At 25.3% G+C, this 16,481-nt stretch overlaps 2 protein-coding genes across 9 annotated transcripts; one reads left to right on the forward strand and one right to left on the reverse strand.

The window, feature by feature from the left end:
- Positions 1 to 969: 969 nt before the first annotated feature.
- Positions 970 to 8,827, reverse strand: LOC103574631 (Kv channel-interacting protein 2). 8 transcript variants are annotated; one of them, XM_008554120.3, is made up of 6 exons: positions 8,785 to 8,813; positions 7,212 to 7,257; positions 2,629 to 2,856; positions 1,678 to 1,748; positions 1,399 to 1,617; positions 970 to 1,320 (listed from the first exon to the last, which is right to left on the reverse strand). In XM_008554120.3, exons 1-6 carry the CDS (start codon positions 8,806 to 8,808, stop codon positions 1,210 to 1,212), a joined length of 699 nt encoding a protein of 232 aa, XP_008552342.1. In that variant the 5' UTR covers positions 8,809 to 8,813; the 3' UTR covers positions 970 to 1,209. The 8 variants fall into 8 exon arrangements, with proteins under 8 accessions (XP_008552342.1, XP_053593949.1, XP_053593948.1 ...); XM_053737974.1 differs by lacking the exon at positions 8,785 to 8,813 and adding an exon at positions 8,627 to 8,735 and having other exon boundaries at positions 971 to 1,320; XM_053737973.1 differs by lacking the exon at positions 8,785 to 8,813 and adding an exon at positions 8,531 to 8,610 and having other exon boundaries at positions 971 to 1,320.
- Positions 8,828 to 8,982: 155 nt separating this feature from the next.
- LOC103574630 (hypothetical protein) lies at positions 8,983 to 12,228 on the forward strand. The gene is made up of 3 exons (XM_008554119.3): positions 8,983 to 9,250; positions 9,560 to 9,778; positions 9,856 to 12,228. The coding sequence occupies exons 1-3, from the start codon at positions 9,167 to 9,169 to the stop codon at positions 11,458 to 11,460; spliced, it is 1,908 nt and encodes a 635-aa protein (XP_008552341.1). The 5' UTR covers positions 8,983 to 9,166; the 3' UTR covers positions 11,461 to 12,228.
- The last annotated feature ends 4,253 nt before the right edge of the window (positions 12,229 to 16,481 follow it).

The following is a 16,481-nucleotide window of genomic DNA, read 5'->3' on the forward strand; positions in this document are numbered from 1 at the left end:
ATCGAATTTTAATTTCGAGGTATTGAGTAGAGAAGAAATCGATTAATTGGAGTTATAGATATATCGTATCGCAAGTTTTTATTAATAGATTTATAAGATATCGATTAATCGATTTTTTCAAATTTTAAGTTCTTCAAGAGATCGATTAGTCGAATGAAAATAAAATCGATTAATCGATTTTCTAAAATTTTAATTTAGTCAAGAGGAATAATCGATTTTGAAAATTTCGATGTATCGAAATGAAAATCGAGATATCGATTTTTCACAAGTCGATTAATCGAATAAAAAAATTGATTTATTTTACGATTTATCAGAACAAAACCGATATCTCGATAATCAAATTTTGAATAATCGATTAATCGAGATCTTGTGCGATACATTTTTTTTTTTTTTTTTTTTAATTAAAAACTTTCTCTTATTAAATTCCCAAAATTTTATTTTGACAAAAATTAGTTTTTTTTTCTACTGCACTTATTCGACTTCTTTATAATTTTTTTTTTTTTTTTTTTTATAATGAACGTGTGCCAAGTAATTGGCATTTTTGAAAGACACTGGGGTACAGTTTTTTTTTTACTTATAGGAAAAGTGAAGCGAAATTAGGTCACAAATTCATTCAAAATTTGAAACAATTTTATACTTTTCCAAAAAAAAAATATTATGAAGAATCAAAAAACAAACTTTTAATAAATTTTAAAAAAAGTAGTTGTAAAATTCCACATTTCCCGATTTTTTTTTTTTTTTTTTTAACTACATGGAGAAAAAAAAACAGCCGCCATAAATTTCAAATTTTTTCTATCAATTTAAAATTGTGCTATTTAATTTTTTGACACATCGCAATTTCTGTAATTACATATATATATATATATATATATATATATATATATATATATATATATAGTCTGATATAAAAAAAAAAATTTTTTTTTCCAAGTGGCACTTTGCGTTTAATATATTTTTTTTAAACAGTCAAAGAATAGACTTTAAAGATTAAAGATTCAAAGAAGACATAAAGGCTTGTAGATGTATATTAATTAAGTTAAACATTAAAGATAAGACTTTTAAGTTGATAAGTAAGATCGATTCCGTAATTTTTTAAAAATTATTTTCGCCTTTTGGTACTAAAAAAAAAATATTTTAAAAAAAAGTATAAAAAAAATTTTTACCATGATATATATTTTGAATACTGAAATATGGTTAGAATTAGAAATTTCATAATACGGTGTCAAGTGTATCGAGGCTTTGGAGTAATTGTTCATCTTTTGAACACCATTGCACTAATTCTTCGATTGTTACAACTCCATCTTTGTTTGCGTCCATTAACTAGAAATTTTAATTTATTGTTAAGTAGAAAAATAAAAAACAAATGTGGAGGCGATTATGAAAAAAAAGGCGGCTCACATGGAAAATTCGTTCGACGTGTTCTTTGGCAGCCACCTGCGGCTCAAGGATCTGCGGCTGCGTGTAACGCCCGAGCATTTCGTAAATTGACCCGACGACGTCGAGCATTTCTTCTTTGCTGATCAATCCGTCGCCGTCGAGGTCGTAGAGCCCGAAAACCCATTGTAGTTTTTCTTCGACTGACCCACGAGATACTTTTGAGAGTATCGTCAAAAATTCCTGAAATTCATTTTCTTGTCAATATTTGTTACTTTAAAAATTTTTTTTTTTGAGTTTTACCTCGAAACTTATTTTTCCAGCGTGCTTTCGTTTCATTGTATTAAATACATAGTGAGCATACTGACTGGCGTCTGTAGGAAAAATTCATTAATTTTCGTTTGAGAAAATTTTCTGAAATTTTCAAAATTTTACTCGAAATTCATTAGGACCTTTCTTATAGAGAATTTAATTTCCTACAAATTTTCTCTCTTATATTTTTCTCATATTTCCCATAGTTTAGTCGTAATTTTAATTTTTATCTCTAGACAAAATTTAAGTTCTGAAATTTTCCCAAAATTTATTACATTTTACTTTTAATTCAAATTCTGCCTAAACAGTAGAATTTAAGTGAATTTTCATAAGAACCTTTTTTGTAGAGAATTTGATTTCCTACAAATTTCCTCTCTTATATTTTTCTCATATTTCCCATAGTTTAGTCGTAATTTTAATTTTTATCTCTAGACAAAATTTAAGTTTTGAAATTTCCCCAAAATTTATTACATTTTACTTTTAATTGAAATTCTGTGTAAATAATTGAGTTTACACCCTAAGTCATAAGGACCTTTTATGTAGAGAATTTAATTTCCTACAAATTTCCTCTCTTATATTTTTCTCATATTTCCCATAGTTCAGCCGTAATTTTAATTTTTATCTTTACACAAATTTTAATGTTCTTAAAATTCATTAAATTTTACTTTTAATGAAAATTATGACTAAAGAATTGAATTTACATAAAAATTCATGAGGACATTTTTTATAGGAAATTTAATTTCCTACGAATTTTCTCTCTTATATTTTTCTCATATTTCCCATAGTTCAGCCATTATTTCAATTTTAATTTTCCAACGATCTAATTTCTACAATTCAGATCATAAATTACAAATATCGATCAAATTATAAATATGTATTCGATATTTCTCGTGAAAAATATGTATATATATATATATATATATATATATTTACTAAACTTACCACCCTGTGGAAAAAATTGTGAAAAAATTTGCTTGAATCCCTGCTCATCAACAAGCCCAGTAGGACACTCCTGTTTAAACCCCCGGTAAATTAATTGAATTTCCTTGCGAGTAAATCGTGTCGTCGCTGCAAGTGTTGCCAATTGCTCCGGGCAATGACGACCTAATGGAATACTAGCGGCTCCAGATGTTCCTAAAACGTCCGTGACATCCTCAAGCTCATCGTCCTCTGGAAGAGTCGAATGAGAACCACAACTGCCAAGACTGTACGTTTTTTTTCCTCGTCTCGAGACTTTTTATTACTACTAATTTTATTTTTATTATCTCTACTTACAATTCGTGCCAATTTTATTTAATATAAATGTGCCATTTATACTTTTTATTCTATTATAATTTATAATTATTGTACATACTCATTTACTTTTTCTTCATCAGCTTTTTTTCAAATAAAAACTACCGACACACGTGCTGTTGAGTGCAGATATTCAGTAATCAAGCAATAAAATAATTACAGTTAATTAATAAATTAGTTGCCTTTATTTTTTATTGAGGTAATTTTAAGTGAAAAAGGTGAAAGTCGACCTCAACAATATTTTTATTTTTTTTTTGAGACTTGAGCTGACAGATTTGAATATTTTATAAAAAATATAGACAACTTTAATGAATAAATTTATTTATTTTCAATCATTCATTCAAATAATCGATAGAAGAGGAACTCTAAATATTTAATTATTTGCAATTTATAGTTCAAAGTTTAAATTTTTGAATTATATAAATATATAGATTTATATATGTATATATATTAGGGGTGTGCAAATAGTTCTTGAATTGAATATTGATGTTAGATTTAACATTTAAATGGAACAATTTAAATTACTTGTAAGTTTTTGAATTATTTAGTTTTGAAATTTGAATATTTGGCGCGAATTTTAAATAAAAGAAGTTTTATCTAGCTTATGATTAATTATGAGTTAAGTCGCTAATAATTCAGACTTCAAATCGAATATTGATGATGAATTTGAAATTTGGGTCGAATGATTCGAATTATTTATTTGAAATTTGAATTTTTGGCGCGAATTTTGAATAATAGAAGTTTTATCTAACTTATGATTAATTATGAGTAAATTTGCTAATAATTAAGACTTCAAATCGAATATTGATGATGAATTTGAAATTTGGGTCGAATGATTCGAATTATTTATTTGAAATTTGAATTTTTGGCGCGAATTTTGAATAAAAGAAGTTTTATCTAACTTATGATTAATTATGAGTAAATTTGCTAATAATTCAGACTTCGAATCGAATATTGATGAACAATTCGAAATTTGAATCGGATATTGATGAAGAATTAGAAATTTGAATCGAATGATTTGAATTATTCATTTGAAATTTGAATTTTTGGCGCGAATTTTAAATAAAAGAAGTTTTATCTAATTTCTGATCAATTGCGCGTTAATTTATTACAATAATAGACGAATAATTCACACTTCGAATAGAATATTAATGGATAATTCGAAATTAGAATCGGATATTGATGAAGAATTCGAAATTTGAATCAAATGATTTGAATTATTCATTTGAAATTTGAATTTTTGGCGCGAATTTTAAATAAAAGAAGTTTTATCTAATTTCTGATCAATTGCGCGTTAATTTATTACAATAATTGACGAATAATTCACACTTCGAATAGAATATTAATGGATAATTCGAAATTAGAATCGAATAATTTTGAAATCTACAAATAATTTGAATTTTTCGTATAATTGGAAACTAATAAATTTTTCAAATTGTTTGTGTGTTCAAATTATTTGCACACTCTTAATATACACATATATATATATATATATATCTATATATATATATATATATAGGGAGAGACAGAGAGAGAGAGCTATAGGATAAGACACTAATTAATAAATAATTAAAAAAAAAAATTATATAATCTAATTACTAATTACTATAATTAAAATAATTAATTAATATTTACAAGTAATATAGACTGTAGATATTGACTTAAATATCAAGCGGTCTATTCATGCTAAATTTATATTAATAAAATTTTATAATTAACATGCTTTGTAATTATAATTATAATTACAATTATGATAATAACTATATTTAAAATTGATCTATATCTATTTTTAACTATGAAAGATATATGTTATATATTAAATGTAACTAATGATTGACTATTATATATTTTTTACTCTAGATGTTATTAGATAGAAAAAAACAGAAAAAATTCTACAGAGAATAGAAATTATATTTTTATTTTTAATTTAATTAAGAATTAAATATCAAATGTTAAATCTATATCTGTAAATTAATTAATGGAAAATCGATCGATTAATTAATGAAATTACTAAAGTGACTTTTCGAACTTTCGAGTTTCTAATTTCCGATATTTAAAAAAAAAATTTAATTTTTTTAATTAAAAAGACAAAAGTTTTTAACTCATTCTTAGTTTTTTTAATTTCTATGAATTTTAATTAAAGCCTCATAACCTACTTAAATTAATTAAAATGCTAATTATCAATAAAATATTTTCTTAAAATTATTAATTACCATAAAAAATCAAATTTAAAATCAATTTGAGCCATAAGTTATTTAAATACTGCAGTAACCTATAGATTAATATATAATATATAAATATATATACATATATTGAGGTAAATGTCACAGTATCGATATAAATTAATTAACTTTTTAAATATTAACATTTACATTAAAAAAAAAAAATTTTCCAGGCTTTTTTGGGGAAATATTTTCCAGGCTTTTCTCGGTGGAAAATTCCATGAAATTGAGAAAATTTTCCAGACTTTTTTTCGTGTCAAATTCTATGAAATTGAAAAATTTCCCAGGCTTTTTCCGGAGGGAAATGTCATGAAATTTAGAAAATTTTCCAGACTGCTTTTCGTGTAAAATTTTTTGCAATTTCAAAATTTCCCAGGCATTTTTCGGGGAAATATTTTCCAGGCTTTTGTCGGTGGAAAATGTCATGAAATTTAAAAAATTTTCCAAACTTTCTTTCGTGTAAAATTTTACAAAATTTCCCAGGTTTTTTCCGGGGGGAAATGTCATGAAATTTAGAAAATTTTCCAGACTGTTTTTCGTGTAAAATTTTATGAAATTTCCGAATTTTCCAGGCCTTTCTCATTGGAAAATTCCATGAAATTTAGAAAATTTTCCAGACTGTTTTTCGTGTAAAATTTTATGAAATTTCCGAATTTCCCAGGTTTTTTAGGAAATATTTTCCAGGCTTTTTTCGGTGGAAAATGTCATGAAATTAAAAAAAAATTTCCAAACTTACTTTCCCGTAAAATTTTACAAAATTAAAAAAATTTCCCAGGCTTTTTCCGGTGGAAAGTTTCATGAAATTTTATAAAAATATTTTTTCACAGGCCATAAATCTCCAATTAAATTTATCTAGTTTTTAAAAAATATAAACCAATAAACTTCAATACTGATACATTTACCTCAAACTAAATAACTACGCAGTTAACCCGGGAATATATTGAGGTCGTCATGGTAACCCGGAGGCTGATGAAGCTAAAGCTCCTATTGCTAAACAAATATATATATATATATATATATATTTATCACTAAAAAAAAACTCTCTGACAGCCTCTTCTATCTCACTCTCTCATGTCCTCTACCCTTTTTCTATAATAGCCGTCACCAACTACCACACACAATATTATTATTTATCCCCTTAATGTCTCATACTCACTACCCCTATCTAAACCCAGGCAATACGTCTCCAAAGCTTTCAACCCATCCCTCGCCTTCCTCACTCTCCACTTTTCTAATAAAATAAGAAAAAAACATTTTCCTCTCAAGATTTCAAGGCTGCTATTAATCATGTCTTGCTAAAATAATTTATCATCCCTATCTTAATTTTTTTTACATCCATACACTCCAATTGCCATATCTTCATTCCAGATAATTAATTACTTGAAATTTATTTTTTAAAAATAAACTCAAGTTTCAATTTACGAGCACGATAAATCTATCACTTTTTGTGGCTTTTTTCATTATTTACCGGAAACTATTGGAGTTACGACAAAATTCGTAAGGACCTTTTTTGTAGGAAATTCAATGAGCTACAAAAATGATCTGATACATTTTTTTCATATCTTTGATAGTTTAGCCACAATATTAATTTATATTAACAACAAAAAAAAATTTTATGGAAATTTTCAAATTGTCGTGTACTTAAAATCGAAATAACTTTGAAAATATCAAGTTTACATGAAAATTATTTCAGACAATTTTTGTAGGAAATTAAATTTCCTACAAGATTGGTCCCCATAACTTTCATCATATCTCCAATAGTTTAGTCACTAGAGGTAAATCATCTGAAACTTCGCTGCCTAATTTTTTTCTCAACCAGCACAAAAAAAAAATAGTAATTAAAAAAAGGAAGGAATAGACAAAAGAAGATGAAAGAAATTTATATTTCTCGAGCGAGCACTACAGTCGTGATAGTGTGGAAAAGCTACTTCTATTTTTTTACTTTTCAACCCTTCAATATTTTTTTTAAAGAATTTTTATAAAAAAAAAATGAGTAATTTAATGACTTACTTTTTTCCCGACTTTTCCTTACGGCTTTCATCGTATTATTTTCCAACTATACAATCAATAATTTTTTTTACTAATTATTAATAATAAATTAATTCACGGTGCAAAAAAAATTTTTATACTTTTTTTTTGACGTTTAATTTTTAAAAAATTATAAATTTAAAAATTACCGCTATTTTTATGAATAAATTTTTTTTTACTACTTGATAAGACGTTTGTTTATTTAATTTATATATTTTTTATGATAACAGATAAGTGATAACTTGCTAATGAGCTTGCGAACACTGGAAGCATGAAAAGCACAAGAGAGATTGCGAGCTTGCGGACGAATATGCGCGCGCGCGTTACGCAGGAGCTTTTAAATTTTAACTTGTGCGCATAATTACTGCGCAGCTATCGTGGCCTTTATAATAAATATATGATATGTATATATATATATATATATATATATATATATATATCTATACATATGTATATCATATATATTTTTTATAACTTTTTTCTATCAAATATCGATACTTTAATTTTTTTTCTCAATTTTATTTATTTTGCTTTTTTTTTTAATAATTAAAATAATTAATTACAATTAAAATTTAATTATCTGAGTAATTTAAATTTTATGTTAATGAGATTTTAATTAAATTTCAAGAATTTGTTTAATTAAAATTCTTATTAAATTCAAATGAATTTTAATTGCTATGATTTTGTTTTTTTAAATCTTGGCGGTAAAAAGTTTTGTGTTTAAATTTAAAATACTGAAATAACATTTGATTATTTATTCTATTTATATATTTATTTAAATATTTATGTAAGATATTATTTTTAAACTTTTTACGGATTTCAAAATTTGAATAAAATAAGTGTCAGATGTCTGTAATTTTATGTCACTAAATTTAAAACATGAATTTAAAAATTTTTTTTGCTAATGACGCTGACAGTAGACATCAAATTCAAGTTTTCTTTTTACTGAGTCCGTAAATTTTGAAAATTATTTTTAAAATTTACTCTGATGCATTTTTTTTTTTATATTTTACTGTCAATATTTAATTTTTTTATTTAAAAATTAAAATTAGCCCGCGATCTGTAGCATAAATTTTTTAAAATTTTTGCATGACAGTTAAATTATCTGACAGGTGAAAATTTTAAAATTCAAATTAAAAAATTTTATGATACCGTAGTTAGTAGACAACTAAAAATTTTCTAAATTTAAAAAAAATGCACGTGTAGAAAATTTAAAAAACTACAGGTGCATTTTTTTGAAATATTTTTTTTTTATAATTTATTATTTTTTAAAAAATTCAAAAAATTAGACGTCAGCCCACCAGTATCATATTAATTTTTTCAAAAATAAAAAAAAAAACAACAATTGTCAGCTGTCACTTTATTTGATTGTCACAAAATTATCACTCGTCTGTTACCTTCATCACTATCAAAAAATTTAAATTTTTAAAAAATAATAATTCCCGCCAATTATTTTATTTATTAAAAAAATAAATTATTTTATTTATTCTGTCACTGTCACCACAAAAAACGAATTATTTAAATAAATTCCAAAATAAAAAAATGGAAGTCTAACCTCAAACTTGGACACCATCACCATCAATGTTTTTCTTCATCGGCAAAAAAAATATTTCCCTAAACTAGAAATTGTATTACCCTATAAATTATAACTATAGATAACTAAACACATAAATATATAAATATGAGTATATTTATTATATAAAATATATACTATAATATAATATATGACCGGCCATTTTGTTTTTAACCCCAAGCCCAAACAAAAAAAACATCAGAAGATAGAACACGCTGACAGTTGTGAATTTAATTGTTGCTGTTAATTATTTAAAAATCATTTACACACCATAAGTGCAATTATTAAAGTAATTTAATAATAATTAATATTTAAATAAGTATATACATATATTTATATATAAATATATATAAAGAATTTAAAAATGGATGAAATGAATCTTCGTAGACTTTCATATAAAGAATTGCAATCTCTAGCTGCCAGATTTTGTGTTCCTGGTAATATTAAGGTAAATTTAATTACAATATTAATTATTAATTAATTCCACTAATTAATTTTTTAATTAAAAAAATTTCGGAAAAAAAAGTTGAGGTTATGGAAAAAATTTTTGATAAATTAAAATTTTTAATTACGAAGAAAATTAATCAATTAATTGATTAATTAATTAATTAATTAATTAATTAATTTTTAAATTTTAAATATTGAAGAATTTTTTTTCGGCGCGAAAAATCAGTTCTTTTTTAAAAATTAAAATTATCAATGACATTGAATGAGTAATTAATTAATTAATTAATTAATTAATTTGTTTATTTTATAGAAAGACATAATGATTAAAGTAATAATTGCCGCACAACGCAACGATTATTATGAAGTAAGAAATATATTAAATGGAATCCAGCATACGCGTAAAAAACGTTTCAAACATTTGAAATTAATGGACGAGAACCAACTGATAGTAAATCCAGCACATAATCAGATGTATCACAACAATTTCATGCAGAACACGCGACCTATATCAGTGCCTCCAATACCTTGGGTAAGATACCTTAATATCCGAATTCCAGTACAGGTCCATGACAGCCTATAATACCATAGTAAAATTATAATTTACAGGCGTCAAGTAAATTAGAAGTGTCATCAGTAAAAACTCCAGTCCATCACTACCTGATCCAACACTACCAGAATACATTCTTAAATACATTTCCTCCAGCTTCCACACCTTCAATTCTATCTCTCCCACCATCGCTGTCCCCTTATCCCCCTCCTCCCCTGACTCCATTTCCTCCTCCTGCCCCTACTCCACTGGCATCTCTGATCCTGCCCCCTCGCAAGGACCCATCATGGCCACCCCCTATAATGGATCTTCGTGTCGACCAGTCACAGACCGATCAGTCTTCGCCCCTTGATCTCCAACGGAAGACCGTCTTGCTGAGTCACTCTCAGCATCAACCTCTGGCAGAGGGTTCAGTTTTAAAGCAATTACTCCAGTCATCACTAAACAACAACAACAACATAAACAAAGAACACGATGATTCTGATACAATGACAGCCAATACCGACAGTACCGATGAAGCTTCTATTAATAATGACAATTCCTACATCAATTCATATGAAACTCCTCCATATACTCGTACTTCATTTACTCCCCAACTTCAATTTAATCCCCACCCCGAGCCTCTTAACCCTCAGTCTGATCTCCCACCTTACCCTCACCCTAATTCTAACCTTCAACTTTACTCTCACCCTACTCCTAACCTTCAACTTCATTCCCAGTCTAATCCTAACCTTCAACTGCTTCCCTATCCCAATCCTAACCTTCAAATTCATCCCCACTCTCAGCCTCAACTTCAACTTCAATCCCAATTAGTATCAGCAGATTTATGGGATTACCAATCAATTCAATCACTAAATAACCAGCAATTAGATACAGAATTAGAAATAACATCCTACGAATCATCAAATAAAATAAATATCATAAATAATTACGAGCAATACAACTATACTTCAATTGAACAAAATGAAGTACAGTCTGAAGATAAAAATACAAATTACTATCAAGACATTAATGAAAACAAAAATGGCTACTCGATTAATTACGAGCATCGATACTATAATAATTACATTAATAATTATAATTCTAACCCTAACCCTAACCCTAATGATAACAGTAATTTGAATGAAAGCTACGATGAGTCATTTGACCATTACGTGGACAATGAGAGCATTAATGCTAATGGGCATGATTATATTAATTGCCATGATTACAAAACAAAGGATTGTTTGATTAACAATAATCATCATGGAGAAAATGATAGTAACATTAATGAGCCACTTAAAGACCTGATTAATTACTCAAGTACTTGGGCAGATTGTTCGAACAAATCTCTAACGGACAAGAGTTTGTCCGCGACATCTATCGGCTCGTCTGAAGAAACGAGGGATGGAATTAATGGCGGGCAGTTGGAGAATATTTTGAATTTACGGGATGTTAATGAAGGCAATGAAGTTGATGAAGAGAAAATTAGGCAAACTTCGAGCGTTTATTGTTACTCGGAGCCGGTAACTTCTCCGAGGTTAAATTACGAGGTTATGGGAGACAAAGTTAGAAATTTTAAATTAATTGCGGAGAAGAGGAGACATTTGTTTGGGATTAAGTACAAGGTTTATGATGACTCACGCACTGGGAGAGCTATGAGTCAGTTTGAGACACGCGATTAATATCTATTGTTTTTTTTTTCTTTTTGATTTATTTTTTGGTTATGATATTTAATTTTGAGATTTTGGATTTTTTAAATTATGGCGGGAATATTTAAATTTGTAGGTTATGAAGTACGAAGAAGTTCTTGAAGTTTAGGCGATCGAAGAGCTGAATTTTGGGCTTAAAGTAAAAAGTGGCGGGAAAATTTGAAATTGGCCTGATTTAAATTATGAGCTTTTTTAAATTGAAAATTTAAGCGCCCGCCATTTTTTCTTCATTGAAAATTCGCGCGTAAGCTGATTTGAATGTGGAAAATTTGAAACGGAGTCATGAAAATTGACGGTTGGAAAATTATGAGTGAAAAATTAATGGGAGTTTAAATTTTAAAAATCCAAAATCTTAAAATTTTGAAATTATTTTTTTATTTTAAATATCAATGTTATGAAAATTTATGAGAATATAAATGAAGTTAATGCATTGAGGTTCAGTGCAAGTTAAAATTTTATTATTTATAAAAAAAGTTTTTTTTTTTTATTTTTTTTTTTTTTGAAATCTGTTGGAGATTTGATGGATAAAAATTTGAGTTTTTCGTTTTTTAAGCTGATAACTTATGAAATAAAGTTTGTTACACTTTTGAAATTTGGTACTTTTTTTTTTGATAAAGGAAAATGAGAATTGATATTTTGTAACGGTGGTATTTGAGTATGGATAAAATGATAAAGTATGAAAATATGTAAGATATATTTTGTAATACAGTTTTTTTGATAAATAAAAAGAGTTTGTAACTCATAAAAACCTGCAATTAATTTTTTTCCTTTGATTTTTAGTATTTGGCTGCATGATTATTGGGAATTTTAAAAAAACGCGGGAAAAATTTATTTTAAAATTTAAAATACGAATCGAAGTTCGATAAATCGATTTTAATTGGTTTCGATTATTAAAATATCGATATTCTGAAATTTTGAATTTTAGAAAAATTATCATACTTGAAGAAAAATTAATCGATTATGAAAATATCGATTATCAAAGAATCGATACATCAACTACTGAAAAATCGATGTTTTGAAATTTTCAAATACTTTAGAAAAGTTTTTATGCTTAAAAAAAATTCATTCGATATATCGATTATCAAAAATCGATATATCGATTATTTTTTTACAATCGATATCTCGAAATTTTCAAATTCCTCAAATAAATATTCGATTTATTGATCTTTACTAAAAATCGATATATAGATTATTAACACAAATCGATATATCGATTATTAATAAAAAATCGATATATAGATTATTAACACAAATCGATATATCGATTATTAATAAAAAAATCGATATATCGATTATTAATAAGAAATCGATATATCGATTATTTATAAAAATCGATATATCGATTATTCATAAAAATCGATACATCGATTATTAATAAAAATCGATATATCGATTATTAACACAAATCGATATATCGATTATTGATAAGAATCGATATATCGATTATTAACAAAATTCTATATATTGATTATTGATAAAAGTCGATATATCGACTATTAACAAAAATCGATATATCGATTAAGAAACAATCGATATATCGAAATTTTCAACTTCAAAAAAAAAAAAAATTTTTAATTTCAACTCGAAAGTTAAAACTCACTATCGATCTATTAATCAGTATCGAATTACATTAGTTTCGATATCTCGATTATCGCAACGAATCGATTTCCGTAACTTGAATCTATGCACTATCGATTATTTAAATTGATCAATTAAATAAATAATCTAAAAATATATCAAACTTCCCATTCAAAAATTTTAAATTTTATGCACGCATGCAGTAATTAATTAATTAATTAATTAATAATGTCCAATTAATTAAAAACTTACCGGCTGTATCTTGGGAATGAAATTTCTCTTTAACGTAATTAATAATTCGTACAGGAATAGATTTACGTCTAACGTTAAATAAAACTTCACTGTCACGGCATTTTGAAGTACTCGGTTGCGCTGACGCAACTGAAACTGTTGATTTTCTTCTCTCTGCTGTCACATGTACCGAATACATCTACGATATAATTATCCTATCAATTGAAACAAATTAAAGTTAAATTTACTTGCAGGTAAATATTTTTTTTATTTATTTTACGAGACAACAGCTTCGACTGCAGTCTGAACCCAAACTGGATTATTTGAATTTTTTTCCTTCCTCGCTGATACTTGAGAGTATAAAAGGTAAAAAAAGAATAAAAATAGAAGAAAAAAATAAAAAATGGGTAAAAAAGATGATACATACATTCATATATTTTATGTATACATGCACACACGAATCAGTAAATTAAAGTGTGCGTAAGTGTGTGTAGGTGTGTGGTGTAGAATCTTTTTATATGTACTTCACTTTAATGAGATACTTAAAACGCAGTACTAATTACTCCAGTAGTTTACATAAGTCTCCTGACACTTTTTTAACTCTGCGGTTTTATTTTTAAATAGAATATAGAAATATTTAAAAAAAAAAAGTTTTTTTTTAAATTTAAATTTTAATTATTTTTTAAATTTACTAAATTTCATAGATTTTTATTTTAATTATTAATTACTATCTTATATCGATTTTTGTATGAACGATACAATACATTTCGATTCGATATATTTCGAGATATCGATTATATTTCAAACGATACTAAACAACTAAATTCGAGATATCAATTATGATAGATTCGACTCAATACGATATTTAAATTTGATTCGATATATTTCGAGATATCGATTAATTTTAAATCGATACTATACAAAAAAAATCGAGATATCGTTTACTTTACATTCGATTTGAAACGATATTAAACTTCGATTCCATATATTTCGAGATATCGATTATTATACAATCGATTCGATATATTTCGAGATATCGATTATTATACATTCGATTCGATATATTTCGAGATGTCGATTATTATACATTCAATTTGATATTTAATTTTGATTCGATATATTTCGAGATATCGATTATTATACATTCGATTCGATATTTAATTTTGATTCGATATATTTCGAGATATCGATTATTATACATTCGATTCGATATATTTCGAGATGTCGATTATTATACATTCAATTTGATATTTAATTTTGATTCGATATATTTCGAGATATCGATTATTATACATTCGATTCGATATATTTCGAGATATCGATTATTATACATTTGATACGATACAAAAAAATCGAGATATCGATTATGATACATTCGATTTGATATTTAATTTTGATTCGATATACTTCGAGATATCGATTAATTTTAAATCGATACTATACAAAAAAATCGAGATATCGATTATTATAGATTCGATTTGATACGATATCTAAATTTGATTCGATTTCTTACGAGATCTCATTTAAATTTCCACTTTCTTCCATAAAAAAAAATTCCCGCCTAAAAATAAAACACAAAATTTTTAAAAAATAATTCAAATAATTCCATAAGAAAGTTCAATTAAAAAATAATTTATTTAAACATATTCCATATATTTTCCAGCTTATATACTTCTTATATATTTATAATCATAGTATTTATAAATCTATATATATATATATATATATATATATTTATATATATTTTATTTAAATAGCACAGTAAGTTTCAATTAAAAATTACAATATGAATGAAAAAAAAAAAAGATTCTTTGGTTTTGAACACTTAAGTGGTTATTTAAATGCACCCATTTAATAAGTTGATATACATGTACATATATATTTAATCCACTTTAATTTCATTCATATATTATACATTGAAATAATAAAAAAAAAAAAAAAATAATAATTAGAAAAAAAAAAAAAAAACATTTTAAAAATTTAATAGAACTTTTATTTCTGTAATTTGCAATTAATACAAAATTATTATTATTAATTTTTTTTTTTTTTTTATATATATATATTGTTATGTTATAATATATAGCAAGTGAAATAAATTAGCGACAAACATTAATAAGCTAAAATTTTATTTACAGTAGCGCTCTTAAAAATATAATTATCTATCATTAATAATAAATTAATATAATTATTCACTCATTTTTTTTTTCTATTAATTATCAATTTTTACCTTAAGTTTAGGTAGTACAAAATTTTAATTTTTTTTTTCACACTTATTTTTGATCGCAAATTGAATTTTTTTTTTTTCACATATTTTTGATACAGATTTTTTGTTTTGATTAATTTGATTAATTAATTGGGTAATTTTTTTAATTTAATTAATTATTAATTTACTTGAATTTTTTTTTTAAGTTTTAATTCATAAATTGAGCAAAACTATGATAGATATGATAAAAGTGATAAGGACCAAATTTGTAGGAAATTAAATTTCTTACAAAAAAGGTAGAGAGTAATTGTACCGTAAAGTCAGTAATTAGAGCGTAATTTTAATTAGAAAGTTATTAGAAAAAAAATTTGACATTTTTTTTTGATACATTATTATCCGCCGACCTTTAAATGAGAATTCTGGCTTTATTATCAAAGATATCGAAAAAATGATAAGAGACAATTTTGTAGGAAATTAAATTTCCTACAAAAAAGGTTTCTTGTACTTTTACCGTAAACTCACAAATTATCGCGTAATTTTAATTAGAAGTTTCCTATCAAAAAATTTTAAAAATTCTAATGATAAATTTTTAGAAGTTGGTCTTAAAATTTAAATTTTGGGTAAACGATCAAAGATACAGCAAAAATGATATGATACAATCTTGTAGGAAATTAAATTCCCTACAAAAAAGCTCTCTATACATTTTTTTCCAAATTCAATATTTCCGTTACAATTTCAATTCAAAGCAAACAGTCAAATTTTTTCTTTCAAAAATTCCTCAAAAAAAAAAAAATTAATAAATTACCCAACTAATTACAAATTTCCACATTAATAATTATCATTACAAGTAAAATAATAAATATCCATATATTTATTAACATATTTACATTAATCAAAATAAATTCATATTTATTTCTTCATCTAACGCGCTAAGCATTTTAATCATCTATTTATCATCATTAAAATCTATTATTTTTTTTTT

The sequence above is a fragment of the Microplitis demolitor genome, chromosome 4 (genome assembly GCF_026212275.2).
Source record: "Microplitis demolitor isolate Queensland-Clemson2020A chromosome 4, iyMicDemo2.1a, whole genome shotgun sequence".
In the NCBI taxonomy this organism is placed as follows: Eukaryota; Metazoa; Arthropoda; class Insecta; order Hymenoptera; family Braconidae; genus Microplitis; species Microplitis demolitor.

Bases quoted from the DNA above. Each gene is read 5' to 3' on its own strand.
- LOC103574630 (XM_008554119.3), top strand. From the start codon at position 9,167: ATGGATGAAATGAATCTTCGTAGACTTTCATATAAAGAATTGCAATCT. The intron at 9,251-9,559 runs GTAAATTTAATT...TTTATTTTATAG, and splicing joins GTGTTCCTGGTAATATTAAG to AAAGACATAATGATTAAAGT. The intron at 9,779-9,855 runs GTAAGATACCTT...TATAATTTACAG, and splicing joins CAGTGCCTCCAATACCTTGG to GCGTCAAGTAAATTAGAAGT.
- LOC103574631 (XM_008554120.3), bottom strand. From the start codon at position 8,808: ATGGTGATGGTGTCCAAGTTTGAG. The intron at 7,258-8,784 runs GTTAGACTTCCA...TTGATTGTATAG, and splicing joins TGATGGTGTCCAAGTTTGAG to TTGGAAAATAATACGATGAA. The intron at 1,749-2,628 runs GTAAGTTTAGTA...TTTTTCCTACAG, and splicing joins ACAATTTTTTCCACAGGGTG to ACGCCAGTCAGTATGCTCAC.